General features: G+C 43.3%; 1 protein-coding gene across 2 annotated transcripts in view; it reads left to right on the forward strand.

The window, feature by feature from the left end:
• Spop (speckle type BTB/POZ protein) overlaps positions 1–10,997 on the forward strand; it is an 80,298-nt gene extending 69,301 nt beyond the window's left edge. For both annotated transcript variants that reach the window (XM_027424273.2, XM_027424272.2), the window contains 4 exons: positions 3,118–3,173; positions 3,694–3,816; positions 8,359–8,501; positions 9,723–10,997. In XM_027424273.2, the coding sequence (XP_027280074.1) occupies positions 3,118–3,173; positions 3,694–3,816; positions 8,359–8,501; positions 9,723–9,867 (467 nt within the window). In that variant the 3' untranslated portion in view covers positions 9,868–10,997. The remainder of the gene's footprint in view (positions 1–3,117; positions 3,174–3,693; positions 3,817–8,358; positions 8,502–9,722) is intronic.
• The last annotated feature ends 7,079 nt before the right edge of the window (positions 10,998–18,076 follow it).

Genomic DNA, 18,076 nt, shown 5'->3' on the forward strand with positions numbered 1-18,076 from the left:
TTGCACTAGGAAAATAGGTCTCAGAGTACCTGAGAGCAAGTGGTAGGTCCTTGTTGGCCTATGGATGCAGTGGGGAGGGTTCTGGTCAAGGGACTTATGCTGAGACCTAAGCCTCACTGGCTAAGTTGTCTCTTCACTATAAACATACAAGAAGAATGAGACTGTTGCTACTGACCCAGAGGATCAGGTCTTGTTCTATAAGGTCCTTGATCTTTAAGACCAGACTCACCCAGAGGAGAAACTGGGAGAGGGCCGACATCACCTTATAGAAAGGGGAGCCATAGCTACACAGTGCTCTGCAGAACAGAGTATTGTGTGACTCTCCAAGTAACATACTTCTTCCCAAGACTCCTCTGTTGAGACATCTCAGCTCCATCATTCTAAGGTTCACACTTGAGATTAGCTCAAGCTGTCTAATGTGACCACTTCCCATTCTCTGCCTCAACTAAGTATTTTTGTCAATGCTGAAGGAAGTGAGTAACTCAAGACTAGTGTCTGCCTGTACAGTGAGGCCCTCAACATGCTTCTTTCTTTTCCCCCTTCCTCCCTCCCTTCTTCCCTCCCTCCCTCCCTCCCTCCCCCTTCCCTCCCTCCTTCCCCTCTTTTTTTTTTTAATGTTTGTGTGTGTGGTACAAGCATGTTTTTGCACATGTCTATGCAAGTACATTATAAGTATACGTACAGCTGGGCGTTGGTGGCACACACCTTTAATCCCAGCACTCGGGAGGCAGAGGCAGGAGGATCTCTGTGAGTTCGAGGCCAGCTTGGTCTACAGAGTGAGTTCCAGGACAGGCTCCAAAACAATACAGAGAAACCCTGTCTCGAAAAAACAAAAAAAAAAAAAAACAAAAAAGAAACCAAACAAAAAACAAGTATACGTACAGAGGCCAGAGGTTGAATGTCTTCTTCTGTTGCTCTCTGCCTTACTTTTTGAGATAGGGTCTCTCTGTGGCCTGGAACTCACCATTTTTACTGGGCAGACTGACCAGTGAGGTCCAGGCGTCCACTGTGTCCCTCCCATGACTTCACCCAGTGCTGGTGTCACAGATGCACTCCTGGCTTTTAAGTGGGTACTAGGGATCCAAGCAGGTCCTCATGCTTTGTACAGCAAGCACTTTGTCAGCTTCCCCACCCCCTGTGCATCTTTCTGTAGATTCAGTCAGCTTCCTTTTTTTCCCCAACAGTAGATGTTTCAAACTTCTGCCATTCCCTTCTAACCTCCTCCAACCCCTAAAGAATGCCTTTGCCCACATTTCCTTCCAAGAGGCCTTTTTGTAGGAACACCCTTGACTACTGTTCCCTTAGCTGCCTTCTCAGGGGCAAGGAGGTATCCCTCAACTGCAGAATGGATTGTTTAGTATACTTCTGCTCTCTGAATCTCACCCTGTCTTCCTAGAAACCTCGTTCTCTTGGTGTACCTGCTCTTTCTCCCCACATACTCTGAGCTAAATTTCTTGAGGTAGCACATTTGCTGTCTACTTCCTATCCCCACATTGTCCTCAGTTCACCTCCTTGCCAGGAAAGCAATTTTCTGAAGTTATGTGAACTACCTGCTAGTTCCTAAGTTTGAGAGGCTGCAGATCATACACTAGTTGACTTGGAGCTCCAGTTTTCTCCTGGTTCTTTGACTACCTTGTTCTTTCCCCTTATGATTCAGGGTGTGGAACCCTAGGCCCCACATATGGAGTGCTCAGCAAGCATTCCATTGCTGAGCTGTATCTCATGCTTGCTCCAGCTATTTCTCCTGGGTGCCTTCCCTTTCTCCTCTTCACCTATTCCTTCAAACATCTGCCTAAGAGTCTGCTTCATTATGCCTGCTATTCTTGTTGGGAATTGTGTTCCATTGTATCAGCTGCGGTCTGCCTACTGATGACTTTCTAAGCCCCACCTGCTGCTGTGGGCCCTTCCGTTTGTAGTAAGCACCAGTCCCTGAGCACCATATAGTCTGTAACTCTTCTGAGATAAGACCCTGGGAATAAATAACCTTCTGAAATAGAAATAGATTAAAATACTGAAGTTCATGTTTAAAATCCTAAAAAGTGGGGAGAAATTTCTGCTAAGTAACCCAGACTGACCTCAAACTCAGAATTCTCCTGCCTTATAGGTATGTGCCACTATGCCTGGTTTATTTATAAATTTTTTAAAAGGTTGTGTGTGTGTGTGTGTGTGTGTGTGCAGGAGAAGCAAGGGTAAATGATCAGAGGGTTAAATGATTTTACCAAGAAAATTGTTAGAAAATGGCAGAGTTAAAATTAGTTCTTTCTGATGTAAAGTACAAACCAAAAGTTCTAGGTCTCTGCCACTTTCTTTCCACTCTCTATCTGTCCTTCCATTTTTAGGTACTAGGTTTTGAATTTCAACTTTGACCCCAACCCCTGATTTATTCAGCAACATGAAAAAAATTGAGTTCTCTATTACTTTTCATGGTTGAAATTAAGTTTACTTGTTTTTTGTGTGTATGTATGGTGTTCATGGATGTTCATAGAAAGTACATGGGCCACAGCACTGTTTCTTGGCCTTTTTTTCTTCATTCCCATTTCTAATGAGGAAAACTGAATTCTCTGCGATGAAAGAAATTAAATGTTAAGAAAGATGGTTTTACCAAACAGAAAAGAGCTTTGAAGGGCCATAAACCATTATATCATCTAAGGCTCTTTCAGGGTGTTGGGGATGATAGCAACTTCACTGGGAACATATAGCTGGAAGAACAGTTTGCCATAAATGTTCATTATCAAGCTAGTGCATGCCATTGAGCCCAGCTCTTGACCTTCTACCTGTATGGTCTTTATAGAGGGTGCCATTCAGTTGTTCTAGCCAAAAGTCCAGATATTAGAATACCCTGACCATGAAGTACCTTCCATTTGAACTTCAAAGTCTACACAAGTAATGTATATACCATTGTTGTCCAACACAGATAAATAATTTGCTTAAAATGTGGATGATTAAAATAGAGCCAAAGAAATGTTTTGAAAATGTACGTTTTATAATTCTGATGTGATTTGAGGCCAATAGCGTTTCCTTGGAAATGAGACGGGAAGAACAAAGGTCATCATTGTTACTGGGATAATCGAGCAGTTCCCTTGTGATAAACTTCCTTGTTTCCCTCTCACTTTGTAGCTCGGTCTCCAGTTTTCAGTGCCATGTTTGAACATGAAATGGAGGAGAGCAAAAAGGTATGTAACAGGATGGACATGCATCTTTTTAACCCAGTGATTACAGTCAGATCTTTCCCTGTCTGGCAGATTTATCTTCCTAACTATCTTTTTCTTGCCATGTTATTAAATTAGTTTCTTAAACATACCCCTTCTGAGAGCAGGTCCAGGTCCCAGGTGAAGTGGACTTACTGTTCAGCAGATCACCTCAGTGGTTTGGGTTAAAGACACTAGAAAGTCCCCAGATTAAAACACGCACACGCACACACACACACACACACACATACACACACGCGCGCGTGCGCGCGCGTAGTTGTTTTGCTACTGTCTTTGAGAAAATAAAACAAAGGTAGTATACAGTGATGGGAAGGCTATTATAGTTAACAATCATGAGAGAGAATAGTGAGGAGGTATTTTCTATCCATGTTAGGCTTTAACTGAAAACAAGCTTTTTTCCTTACCAAACTTAAAATCATGAATATAGTTTAGGAATTTTGTTCTCTTGGAAAGTTTCTCCTTTTTTTTGACTTTTCTGGCATAGAATCGGGTTGAGATTAACGATGTGGAGCCTGAAGTTTTTAAGGAAATGATGTGCTTCATTTACACGGGGAAGGCGCCAAACCTTGACAAAATGGCTGATGATTTGCTGGCAGCTGCTGACAAGGTAAGACAAGAAAGAACAGGAAAATAATGATAGGACCAGGTGTTACTGTGACCTCTTCAGTTTTGTGAAAGGGCTTATGTGCTGTATCATGGATAAAATGAGCATACATACATCTTAATTAGGCAGGACAATCTTATTCATACATGTTGTCCTAACACAGTAGTAACCTTTTTATACTAAAGGTGTCACATTCTAAATGGTAAGCTATCCAGTTCACCCTAACTATGGTATAGAAGGGTATGTTTGATATTCACCCCTCTTTTTATTTTATCCTAAATTTAACCCTATCAAGAAAGATTCAGGCAATGCTAACATTTGGGCTGTACTTTATAATTTTTAGGACATTTCTTACTTCATTTACTTAGTCAAACCTATTAAAAAAAACCAAACACTATATAGTCTTGGGCCTATGGGGTAGCTCAGTGGACAAAGGTGCTTTGCCTGAGGATCTGATCTGAATTCAATTCCCAGAACTCACAGAGTGTAGGAACTGATGCTTACAAGTTGTCCTCTGACCTCCACACATATGCTCCACACATATAAAATAAATAAATAGATGTGATTTTTTTGGTCTGTTTTTTCAAGATAGTTTCTCTGTGTTGCCCTGGCTGTTCTAGAACTCGCTCTGTAGATCAGGTTGGCTTCAAATTCAAAAGAGATCCGCCTGCCTCTGCCTCCCAAGTGCTGGGATTAAAGTGATGCACCATCACTGCCTGGTTTTGTTTTGTTTTGTTTTGTCTTCTTCTCCCCCCCCCCAAATAAATGTAATTTTAAAGAGAGAAAATACCCGGGCAGTGGTAGCACATGCCTTTACAGAGGCAAGCAGATTGTTGTGAGTTTGAGGCCAGCCTGGTCTACAGAGCTGGTTCCAAGGCAGACAAGGCTATGCAAAGAAACCCTGTCTCAAAACAAATGAGAGGGTGGAGGGAAAATCTTTTATGAGCATCTGGTTACTGAACCATTTTCCTGCAGGATTCCTCAGAATCTAGAGCTTCTTAATGTGCATTGAAAGTTTTGTTCTCTTTCCTTGTCTTCCCTCCTTGAAACTGAGTCTCTCTATGCAACTCTGGCTGGCTTGGAATTCACTATATTTTTTTGTTTGTTTGTTTTTTGAGACGGTTTCTCTGTGTAGCTTTGGAGCCTATCCTGGCAGTCGAACTGTAGACCAGGCTGGCCTCGAACTCACAAAGATCCGCCTGCCTCTGCCTCCCGAGTGCTGGGATTAAAGGCATGTGCCACCAACATGTGCCTGACTTGGAATTCACTATATTTACAAGGCTGGTCTCTAAATCACAGACATCCTCCTGCCTCTGCCTCCCAAGTGCTGGCTGGGATTTAAAGGTGAGGGCCATCACACTTGGTTTACAGATAGTTTTCTGAAAGTAAGTAAATAGACAGCATTCCTCCAACTTAGTTGATCCTAGAAGCATTTTTCTCAAGGATTACTTCCAATTAGAGGACCTCAGAACACACTGGGAACTGACTTCATCGTAGAGGCACATCAGCTGGAGCCCAGAGGCTGACTGCCTATGTCCTGGGACCTGGGCAGACAGCACTTGTGAGATGGGCAGGAAGATTGATAATTGCCCTGTAGAAGTGCTCCCTGTGTATGAGGCAGGAGAGTTAAAGGGCTTACTTAAGCTGCCAGCAGTAGACCTTGTGGAAAGCGGATACTTGCTGGGGGTGCTGCTTCTTCCAGTTGTGTTTGAGTTCCAGCACTTTCCTGAGGAAAAGCAACTCTAGCTAAGAGTTTCCAGGTTTTGCCCTGGAGAATGTCTCCTCCTCCTTATACCTCCTTTTGTGTCTGAGGACAAAGGAGGGTGCCTAGTGGTTTTGTCTGTGTTGATCAGCATTTTGGAGTATTAATGAATGAGAGGCATATAGACCTAATCGTTGCTCTTGATGAAGATTGGAATAATAACTATTCTTGTTATCACCTTTTGAGACTTGATTAGTAGTTGGCAACATGAAAACTCCACACCCTTCTAGCCAACTTCATTTCTGATTAGGAGAAACTTGGTTTCAATAGGATAGTAAGAAAGTATCCTCCGGTGCTGGAGAGATGGCTCAGAGGTTAAGAGCACTGACTGCTCTTCCAGAGGACCTGAGTTCAATTCCCAGCACCCACATGGTGGCTCACAACCATCCGTTATGAGATCTGGTGCCCTCTTCTGGTGTGCAGATATACATGGATGCAGAATGTTGTACACATAATAAATAAATAAAATCTCAAAAAAAAAAAAAGAAAGGTAAGATTAGCACAATCCAATGCTCATTTTTTTTTGTTTGTTTGTTTATTTTGAGGCAGAGGTTTGCTCTATAGCTCCCAGCTGGTTTTGACCTCACAGTTACCTTGCTTAGTTCCTGAGTATGGGTTTAGTTGTGTGTACCCAAGCATGGCCCAAGTCCACTTTCATAGAGTTGCTATGGTTCTGTCTGATCTGCCTCTGGTTTTCAATGAAATGGTCACTTGTGCTTATATACCTCAGATCATTATTCTCTTGTCGTTGAGGTCCTGTAAGAATGATGAGTACTGTGGAGCCCCCACATTTTAGACAGAAACACTGAAGTTTAAATTTATACATTTTTAGAGCCAAAGTTAAAAACTTCTCTGTCTCTGGGTTTTTATTAGCCAAAAAGCTTCTGGTGACCTTTGGGGCATGGGGCATGGGGCATGGAACATGGGAATTAGCCTGAAATGTCACTTGGGTGGTGGTTTCAATGTAGCATGTTTCTTTCTGATTCTAAAAAAGAAAGTAGTTGAATTCCAACAGTTCTACAGATTTATGAATGAGAAGTTGCTGGGCAGTGGTGGTACATGCCTCAATCCCAGCACTCAGGAGGCAAAGGCAGGCAGATCTCTGAGTTCCAGGACAGCCTGGTCTACAGAGTGAGTTCTAGGACAGCAAGGGCTACACAGAGAAACCTCTCAGGAAAATAGAGGGAGATGGGGGGGGGGGGTAACCAATTCGTGCATTTTCAAATCCCACTGCTCCAAGCCTATTTGAAAGCATGCTTTACCTTTACACATTGCTATGAGTTTAGGAAAACAGTAAAAAAATCTTTCATGGAAGGATCTAAACATCTAGAATTTACCCTGGAGGCTGAAACAGCTTCTTCTGAGCCTTTCCAGTCTCCTGGGGACATGTGTAATTAGACCAAAAACAAAACAAAACACACTGGCCAGGCCTGGGAGACACAGTTTCAATCTCCTGAGTAAGTACTGCCATTAGGCAGGGTTTTCAGAAGCATAATTAAGAAAAAAACTTTGTCCCCCAAGAGACAAGAGTGGCTACTTTCGTCTAATTATGCAGGCGGGATCAGAGCTATTCACAGCAGACTCCTTTTAAAAGAGTGTGTAAAGGAGGGTAGAAGAACGGTCTAGTAGCACTGCAGAGAGACAGAGCATCTACTCAACTTTTCCAGCACCCTCATTTCTTGCTTGTCTAGTTAGTGTCATTCCCCTTTGCCATGGAAACTGTTTTCCAGTTACTCAAATGTAAGAAATTAAAGCAGCACCAAAACCAATAAAGCTTCTTTTGGCTCCAGGAGATCACAGTGCTAGCAGGTATACCTCCTTGCCTGAAATGTATAATAAAATTGTCTTGGTTTGATTGCCATGGTTCAGCCTGGAGGGACATTGTGTCATCGAATTCTGAGGCCTGAAGGTCAAGGCCCTATAGAGAGCCTGGAAAGCCTCCTAGCAAATGCTTCTCCTTCGAAGTAATTAATGACATTTTGCTTCATGCCTTCTTTATTCTTCAGTAAGTTCATGCTGTATTAGAGCAGGTAGCAGGTTGGCATCAGACCTAATCAGCTGGATTAGTGTGCCCAGCATTAACTTAGACCTTCCCTTTCCAGATGTTTGTTTAGAAAATAAAAGTATTGAAACTGGAACCAGGGTTTCTGCTGCTTTGTCCTTTTACCCTGAAAATCTTATCCTCAGCCCCAGTAAAATAGGACTTGATTTATCTTTTCCTATTTCAAAGAAGCCCTTGGTTCACCCTTGCTCAGAAACAATGTGTGGCAGAGATGTTGGTGAAAACCATCACAGGTCCCTTTTCACAGCCTGATGGGTCATTTGGGGTATCTTGCCAGGGTAGTGACAATGCTTAGGCAAAAAGAGCTGTGAGCTGTGCTTTTGCTCAGTCAGCTGTAAGTAGTAGGACAGCAGAAGTTGTAATGTTAGGTTCTGCTGGCTTGCAGCTGGCTAATGCCTCATTGTCAGGTAGGTGGTGTTTGTTTAAGAAAGACAGGTGATACAGTGAGCTTTGGGATGAAAAGCTGCTCTGATTGCCATTTTCTAGCAGGTAAACTTTGGAATTTGATAGATGCTACCCACCTTATTACAGTTGTCTTTGTTTCAAGCTTAAACAGCTAGCCTTCAGAGTGTGGTTGTGTTTTATAACTGGTGGTGGCCTTTCCTGCACTCTGCAATTCTGTTCAGATATCCAGTTGTTCAGCAGTGCCACTAAAGAACAACTTCAGGAGTGGTCAGCCCTGAGTGATTGCTGCTGGATGACAGTGCTGCTTGCTTTACAGTATGCCCTGGAGCGCTTGAAGGTCATGTGTGAGGATGCCCTCTGCAGTAACCTCTCCGTGGAGAATGCTGCAGAAATTCTCATCCTGGCTGACCTCCACAGCGCAGATCAACTGAAAACTCAGGCAGTAGATTTCATCAACTAGTGAGTAGCATCTTCAAAGTTCTTCTCTCAGAATAATTGGGATAAAGTAATAAGAGAGACTTTGAATTAGTGAGTAAAGTGAGAAAGTAGCTTCATTAACCTTTTGGTAGTAAGTAGAGAATTTTCATCTTTCTGTTCAGCTCAACAGTATGAAAATGGTTTTGCTTGCATGGATCAGGTCCTGGTCAGGAGTGAAGCCCCTTAATTCCAAACAGTGGTGGAGCTGAGAAGCGATAACTTGCTCGCCTGGAAAAGCTGTGTGCCCTAAATGACAGCAACCTCACTTTACTTTCACTGGCAAATAAAAGATAGATTCCAGGAGAGCAGAGGTTCATTTTTATGAGTTAGTAAAATATGTTTTATAGTCTCTGGTGGGCTCAGGGAAAGAAAGGATATGGACAGTAACTGATTGTTAAAGATTATTTTGAAAAGGAAACAGTCTACCAGATCTGTTACTTCACTCAAGTGACACATTGTACAGAACTGAGAAGGAGGCTATAGTCCTTCTCTCTGGGACATACTCTGTTATTCCCTTGTCTGATGGGAAGCAAGATTTGGAGGGGAAAAAAGTCCTCACAATAGCAAGTTGGAATTAAGACTAAGATGTTCAGGTAGATGAGTGAACAATTTTAATACAGAAAATACCCAAATGTGGGAAATAGTGTCCTCTCGGTCTAGTTACATGATTGTTTCTAAGGTGTTAGCCTGAGACAGAAGGGGAAGGGAAGGACCAGTAAGTGTCAGTTCTGTCCAGGGGCTCACTATATGTTCAGTATGTGCTTGTTACTTTTTAGAAGGTACCTCAACCATTAAGCAAAGAGTGGCTATTATCTTCTCTTTTTTGACCATCAGATAGGCCCTGCCTGTGATATGCCTTGTGGTTAACTAGTAAATGGCAACACCAGGTGGGAGCTCAGAGCTGGATATCTAAGGAAGCCCTTATTCTTTCTCTGTGTCAGTGTCTGTGGGTATAAATATCAACAATGTTGAGTCTGATAAACAACCTTAGAGTCCAAATTTGGGGAATTAGAAGAGCCACAGCCCAGGCACTGGTCTGCACATTGGCCAGCAAGCACATTCTGATGCATGTTAAGGGTTCTGTCTGGATAGTGTTGATTGCATTTACACTTTCTACACCAAACACTGAAAAAGTGGGCTCTTTAGGTAGCTGTTTGGTCTGTGTGCACACTCCAATAACCTCTCTCTCCACATTTCTCCTAGTCATGCTTCGGATGTCTTGGAGACCTCTGGGTGGAAGTCAATGGTGGTGTCACATCCCCACTTAGTGGCTGAAGCGTATCGTTCTCTGGCTTCAGCACAGTGCCCTTTCCTGGGGCCCCCAAGAAAACGCCTGAAGCAGTCCTAAGATCCTGCCAGTTGTGAGACTTCATTTATTTTCGGGAAGCAGCAACCACCGTTGCTGCCAATGACCACCAGGTAGACAGCGCAATCTGTGGAGCTTTTACTCTGTGTCAGGGGAAAGACTGCACCATGACCCAGACTTTAAAACAGCACTAAATAACTTAGGGGAATGGGGGGGAGGGAAGGGCCCAGGACTTGGGGCTGCTCAACCTAATGAAAACCCTGTTGCCGTGTCACCGTGTTCCCTTTGGCCTGACCAAGTTTGACACTGGGATTCAATTTAGGCGCTGGCCCCAAGCACATCCCAGCAGTGCTACTTCGGAGGAACCTGCCTGCATCTGACTGAGCAGAACAAATCGTCAGGTGCCTGGAGCAAAAAGGAAAAAAAAATGGACATTTAGTTTTAAGAGAAGGGAAAAGGAAAGAAGAAAGAATTTTTTTCAAAAATCAGTTTGTGGATTCCAGTAGTATTTATGTTGAAAGAAGCAAATTTTAGTCCTTCCAACTGTGCTAAGCCTTGGATATTTGTGAAAACTCCTCACTACCGTACACGTATCAGAAGAGCTCTCTCATTCGCACTTACTGCTTGCAAGAACAGAGCCCATCCTTTTATCCTGTTATGAAAAGTGACACACGAAGGCAAAGGGGGAAGGAGTTATTTGATCTGCAAGATGAGTGTTTTGATGGTAGTGGCTTTTGCAAAAATCTTTATTGGTGTTGAAAACTGGAAAAATAATTCATCCAGAATTCATACTGTCTTGACAAGAACTATAGTTCTGTTTTTAGGTATCGTGGAAAATGGTTTTGTTTTGGTTTTTTTTTTTTTTTTTTTTTTTTTTGCATTTTTCTCTGATTTTATTTTTTCTTCCCTTCCCCCTCCCTTTTTCTAAAAAAATTAAAAAGAAGAAGAAACAAATCCAGAAAATACATAAAACAAAAAGAAGAGAAAAAGAAAATTTATTATTATTGCTATGTGAAAAAAAAATCCCAGCCCAGATGGCCTGGCTGTTTGTACCTGACTTGTCGCCTGCACAGGAGCCAGTCCTGTCACTTCTGATTAGCCCCTCCTCCAAAGGGGAGACTTCCAAATGTTAATTTTTTCTTTTTGAAAATATAAATAATTACTATTTTGTACTGTGTGGTATCTCTGGTCTTTTGTTTCACTCACCTGGCTTATCTCTTGGGTCTGAGTTTCTTGCTTATGTGGTTCTGAAGCCCTGGTTTTATCTTCATCTTTCAGGGATTACATCTGAAATGTCCAAGAAGCAGTAGGGATTTATTTATTCTCCATAATCTCAAGTTTCCTTTGAACATCTGCCAGTTTTGTCCTCCTTGAGTATCTGCCAACCATGTCCTGATGAGAGACTGGGACCAGGTCCTACTCTGCCAAAGCAAGCAATTGTAGTGGGCTTTTTCTGCACCCTGTGTGTGTTAATATCTAATCCCCAATCTTCTTTCTCCTAACAAAATACAAGAAAACATATTTAGGGGACATGAATATGGAGATTAAATAAAGGGAAATTGTTGTTCTCTGATGGGTCCTGTCATTGACTGATGTGTTTCTGGGGAAACTAAGGTCTTACAGTGAGCTCACAAGAATGCCTGGGGCTCCCAGCTCCACAGCACTGGTCAGACAGTGGAACACACTAGAAATACATTGTTTGGCTAAGGTTGCATTATTTAACCTTAAATGAAACCTCAGCCCTTTTCACATTTCATTTCAGTGACTGCTCTGTGCAAATTTTCTGGTTTTCATTGTGTACCTACTACTAGGCTAGGTATGTGTGGGCTAGCGAAAGTTCCTTTCATAAGTGGGATTTGTTATTGCATTCCATGGCTCTTCCTAGTTTCCTCCCAAGTGTGGCCTGTGTAAGGAAGTGTCTGGTCCCCTGTGTTCTGGCTGCTGACCACTTGGCTCCCACTTTCCGAACTGGTTCATAGACCTAGTGATCCAGTAGGCACAACATCACCTTTACCCATACTGCCTCTGTGTTTATTCTGCAGCCCTCAGTTCTCGGCAGACCTTCATCTGTAGTGTCCTTTTGAACATCTCAACATCTCGATGAGTTTGGTTGGTCAGGTGACAGGTAGTGTTGGTCTGTAGCTGGAAAAGGTGAAACTGGAGGAAGGCGTATGCCTAACTAAGGTCACACAAGTACTGAGTACCAGATCCGCTAATGTCATATCCCGAAGATTACATAAGGAGTGGAGGAAGTTCCATTTCTGGAGTGCTTAGGTACAAAATTGGAAGTGAAGCTTGCTTCCTCTGGGAATAGAAAGAACAAAGCTCCAGAAAGGTGCCTCTACTGGCCTGTTCTTCGGAGCTTCCAGCAGGGTGAAGCAGATTTGCTTTCCTGAACTTCACTCACAGCTCTGGGCTTGAGGGTGGAGGACTTGGAGCATGTGCTCTCAGGAAGGGAGCTGGCCTGACATCTGGCTTTGGCAAGATAAAGGTCTCTTCTGGGATTTTCCATACTTGTAGAATCTCCATTGTGGACTTTGCTATGGATTGAAAACTGATAGAATTTCAGGTATAGATGAAGCTGCTCAACGCTTCTCCTGGTATTATATTATTTCTGGCCATGTTTGTTTTTGTTTAAATGATACAGTTGAAGCCATCTGGTTATGACAACATCAGAGCCCCAGCATACTGTTCATAAACCTCCCACTGCCACCACCTCTTCCCTTAGCTCCCCCACATCTGAAATTTAATTCAAGTTAACTCCACAATCTGGGGCATGTGCTGTCACTGCAGAGATGTCCGTGCCAGTGGAACAGTTGGAGATTGCAATTCCACAAGGATATGGCTTATTTATCAAAACAATATTTCAGGCAAGTAGTTCCACAGAACCTTTAGAGTTGCAGTTTGGGGGCCAAATAGAATATCTGGCAGTGTCCCTGTCTCCCCACCTCCCTGTGGTCAGCCCCTGCCTCATCTCTGGCCATCCATGGGGGGCAGGGAGATTTCCCATTTTCTACATGGAGATTAAACCTGTCTGTCGTGATCAGGCAGCATGGAGACCTTTATAGGTTTGAACAATTTAGGAAAGAAATGTCCCTCTTTCCCTTTTCACTGATAAGGCTGCTGGCCTTGAGCTCTCAGAGAGCTACTGCTGCTTTGCTTTTCTTTTTTAATTCCAGCCAGGAACATGAAGATCCTACAACGGGCCAGAAGATCTCTGGCTGGACCAGTGTTCTGAGAGTCCCTTTTAAAATGTGCTTCTGCCTGTTATGGGACCACCATATTGGATGAGCCTGTGCAGACGAAGGGAAAACAGCTTCTTCTATATGGCAAACAAACTGGGGAGAGGGCTGGAGCTGCTCTTGAAACCAACTGGTGCTTTGTTCTGGCCCTTCAACTCCTATAAAAGAACTACTAAATCAAGATGCAGCATGGATCTTTAGTGGATCTTTTAGTATACCTTTGTTAAAGACAAATTCTTGGCTGGGACCCAACCTTATTTTCCACAACTAATTATCTTTGTAATCAGCCTGGACCCTGTGTGTTTCCTTTGTCTCATGACTTTTCATCGCACTCTGCCCTCCACGATTTAGATTCATTTCTGATGGCTGGCTGACTAATCTAGCATTCAGGTAAGTATTGTTGGTCTACTGTGTGCTTGTATGCACAAGGTAGCTGTACCTTCCTGTTTTTGTTTTGTTTTTTTTTTGTTTTGTTTTGTTTTGTTTTAATTTCAGAGGTGACTGCGCCACTGTGGGTCCCTTTGACCCGTTAGGTGGATGCCTCCTGGATATAGTGAGCGAAAATCAGATGTAGGAAGATCAGTCTTTGGGATAATGAGCTGGGAAAACCAGAAGCTCTGTCCTCCAGATGAGAACAGAACTTGAATATTGTTGACTGATGCGATCTTTAAGCCATCAGCAAAATGAGTGCTCCCCTCTGCAAATCCTGTCTAATGCTAGAGGAGGAAGTGACATCTGCAGTACTGTTTGCTGATTTCTGCACTCAGAAAAAAAGAATTCTAGACTTGAGGGAATTCAATACAAGCAGCAGAAATGATTAAGGAGTTGAAGGAGATCAACTCTAGGGGAAAGACATTATGAAGATAAAGTACGTGCCACTCCAGTATAGGAATGTACCTGCAGCTGACAGATGTCACAGGCACCCTGAGCACTTACTGGTTTGTCTTGTGTGGCTCTCACTCATTCCAGTTGTGTAAGTTGGGAAGGTGGAAATGTCACTTCCTCAAGGTCACACTTCCTGGCCCAGAGCCAAGAACAACAGGCAATGGAATATTTGGTGCTTCAACCCAAGGACCAAAGAGGATGAAAAGCCACCTTTGCCTGATGGTAATAGCATGGATGTGTCCACTAATGCTGAGAGAAGAGGTTTTAATGGTGACTTCTTCCCAAAATGAAGGAGGAGGCCACGAAATTCATCTTTTCATGCCAGAGAAAACAGGCATCCAGGAAAGAGGAGATGTGCCCAATGTGACAGAGACTAAAACTTAGGCCACTAAGAGAGCAAATGCTCACATAGCACTGAAGATCCCCACACTTGCCAAGGCTGGGTCTAGGGTGGAGGGTCTACCAATGAAGTCTAGTAGAGGCAGAAGCAAACTAGAGAGGCCTTAGAACTAAGAACTAGAAAGCACACATTAGAATGACAGTGGTTACCCTAAAGTATTTTCAATCATGATGGAGGCAGGAGCCAAGACTAGCTAACGGGATAAATCAACAAATTGAGCACAAGCTACCTTGGCATAAGTTTGGCAGTGAGAGAAGAAAGGAACCAAGCCCTAATAATGTAATTCAGTCAAGCCAGTGAACACATTTGTTTTTGTGTGTAATGGTATACAGGTTTTTCACTTGGTTGATGTTATGAACACTTTGGCCACCAATATTTGTGGTGTAGTGAAAGTCATGTTTGTAGAATAATTGTAGCTTTCAGCTGAGGAAGAAAACAGCCAGCTTCAGTCTACATTCTTTTGAGAATGATTCCCTAAAGACTCATTTCTGTGCTTTTTAAGCCTATGTTTCAAGTAGAAGTTTCTTCACACCTTAAATGTTTTCATGGGCCAGTGGTTGGTTCAGTGGTATGTGACTGAAGGCATGTTACTCGGCTCCTAAATACAGAAGCCCTTTGCCAGTCTGCATGATGCAAATGCTCTCACCATGGCTGACTTCACCTCTTCAAGGTGATCTTACTGAATGAGAATTGGGAAGAGATGTACAGTGTGCCATTTTCTAGACCCTCCCCTGTAGAGACACCATAGATGAAAATAACCTTGTGTGCATAGACAGTAGTAAGAGGTGAAATGATTAGGGTGAGATTTTTGAGTGCCTTTGCTAATTGTAAGGTCATACAATTTATTTATTTGGTTTTTTGAGACAGGGTTTCTCTGTATGACAGTAGTTCTGGCTGTCCCGGAACTCATTCTGTAGACCAGACTGGCCTCAGAGATCTGCCTGCCTCTGCATCTCAAGTGCCGAGGCACACACTACCACCTCTCAACTGTAATTTTTAGTAATGGCAATTTAACAGCTAGCTTTCAAGATTCCTGAAAACTTAGCAGTTGGCTCTATAAAGCCAGTGTGAACCAGCTCTAGCACACCAGTGGTGTAGTTTCAGATTTTTCCTCTTGCCCACAGTACTTTAAAATGCATTTGTGCCTGAAGAAAGGGCTTAGGAGTTAGCACTGGCTGCTCTTCCAAGGGTCCTGGGTTCAATTCCTAGCACCGTCTTCTAGCCTCCTTGGGTACCAAGATGCTTGTGGTGCACAGACACATGCAGGCAAACATCTATCCACACAAGATAAAAATAAATAAATTTAACATGCACTTGTGTCATTTAACGGCAAAATGAAATAGTGTGTTTTTATTCATCTGTAGATCTGTTGACATTGATACATGAACCAATAGTCATGTTACACGTTTTGCTCTCTCTGGGTAAATTAACACATTTTTATTTCTGTCTCTTACCAGCACTAGTAATCTGTGTTGATTGGAGCACTGATGGAAATCAGGCATCAACACCAAGGAGTTACCCACCATCACCAGCTCTTCTTCCAGGGCCATGGCCTCCACTGTGCAGCCTTCCAAAGTTCTCTAGAAAGAAAGGGCATTTGAGTGTGTGGTCCCCAGGGTCCTCCCATCAGAATGGAAAAATCTTTGCCTTGTTTTGGCCCCATAAAGTTTTAGAGAAGCTGGAATGATCGCTCTGGCTAAGAGCAGGCACTGCCCATGCAGAAGGCACACATCAGGTTCCAGCACCCATGTCAGATGGCTCACAACCACCAGTAACTTCAGCTCCAGGGAGTCCCATGCTCTCTTCTGGCCTGTTTGGAGGCCTTCACACACATGGCATTTAAACACACAAATAAAGAAAAATAAAAAGAAAATCTTTGGGAGCTGGAAAGGATGATCAGTGGTTCACTGCTCTTGCAGAGGACCCAGGCTGGAATCCCAGCACACAGGTCACAGCTGCCTGTGGCTCTAACTCCAAGAAGATCCAACACCTCTGGCCTCGGGGCACCTGCACTCATGTACATATCTGTACACATAAATGCATAATTAAAATTAAGTATTCTAAAAGCTTTATACTGTTTCTGTTTACTGCTAATAACTCACTCACAGACCTAACTACAGTATGCCAAGGAGCATACCGGTCTCTAGGCACACAGCCACAAGTAAAACTGTTTCTTGCACTCATGAGAGCTTCAAGTTTAACAAACTACTGCTTAAAAAATTTGCCGGCCAGGTAGTGATGGTACACAACTTTAATCCCAGCACTTAGGAGGCAGAGACAGGTAGATCTCTGTAAATTCAAGGCCATCCTGGTCTCCAGAGTGGATTTAAATAAATAAATAAATAAATCCAACAATATTAAAGGAAGATTCACCAATGAAGAAGTGATGATAACCAGAAGAAAATTTAACAAGGTATGTTGAAAGTACCAACAAGAGGAAGTAAAAACTGTTCACTAGACTTGGCAGCAGCATAGCCGGTAGCTGGTGGTGTCAGCAGCAGTGGTGTGCAGAGGAGAGTTAGCAAGGCAGCAATCCTTGGTGACTGTGGTCATTTCAGGGCAAGATTGCAAATGAGGCAGGTAGATAACTGGGCAGGGTGTCCAGACAAATCTTCCAGGTGTGACTGTGATGGAAAGGATAAAGGAGGCAAAGGAGCACATAAGGGTGTGATGGTGTGTGTGTATGTGTGTGTGTGTGTGTGTGTGTGTGTGTGTGTGTGTGTGTGTTTCCTGCAGAATGAGAGCATGTTTTAAAGATTCTTAATTTTTGAAAATTATGTATAAGGATGGAGACAGCTTAGCAGTTAAGATCACTGGCTGCTTCTCCAGAGGATTCAGGTTCGGCACCCACATGGTGGCTCACAACCATCTATAACTCCATTTCCAGGAGATCTAATGCCCTCTCCTAGCTTCTCTGGACATCTGGCACACATATACACAGACACTCATTCAGCCAAAGCATAACTACACATTTTTAATTGTGTGTGGGTCGGGAGTGGGGTCTGTGCACACCTAAGTACAGGTGCCTGCAGCAGTAGCCTTGAGGAAGCTGGTCCCCTTGGAGCTGTTATAGGTGGTTGACAACGGCCTGACATGGGTGCCAGGGACTGCACTTAGATCCTCTGCAAGAGCACTACTTTCTCTTATCTGCTGAGTCATCTCTCCAGAGCATGTTGAGAGTAGGGTGACCCAGTAAGAGGAAGCCATTGAAGCTCAGCTGAGCTCAGTAGAGAGGGGACAGCCTACAGGGAGGCTGGGTGGCATGGGCTCAGGCAGTGCAGAAACAAGCTGGCTTTTCTTCTAGTGTGAAGGTAAGCAACTTTGTTTGTTTCTACGGAGTCATGTTTTGTTTATTTGTCTGTTTTTGGGGGGATGGAAATGGGGGTCTCTATGTAGCTGTTGCTGTCCTGGAACTTGCTCTGTAGACTCACAGAGATCCTCCTGCCTCTGCCTCTTGACTGCTGAGATTAAAGGTGTGCGCCACCACACCTGTGCTTTTTATAGTTAAGTAGAAATGAGGTAATGACCCCAGCTGGTAAAGAGTGGGGTCTATGTGAAGGTCTGAGCTAGCTGTGGAAGAGGAACTGGCACTGTCGAGTGGCACCACGTGGGATCCAGGCCTTAAGTGACACTGGCCTGAGTATAGACCAGGGTAAACTCTTCCTTTCTTACCTGTATAAGGGACATATCAGGTAGATGTCTAAGGAGTTGGGAAACAAATAAA

The sequence above is a fragment of the Cricetulus griseus genome, chromosome 7 (assembly GCF_003668045.3).
Source record: "Cricetulus griseus strain 17A/GY chromosome 7, alternate assembly CriGri-PICRH-1.0, whole genome shotgun sequence".
Taxonomy (NCBI): Eukaryota; Metazoa; Chordata; class Mammalia; order Rodentia; family Cricetidae; genus Cricetulus; species Cricetulus griseus.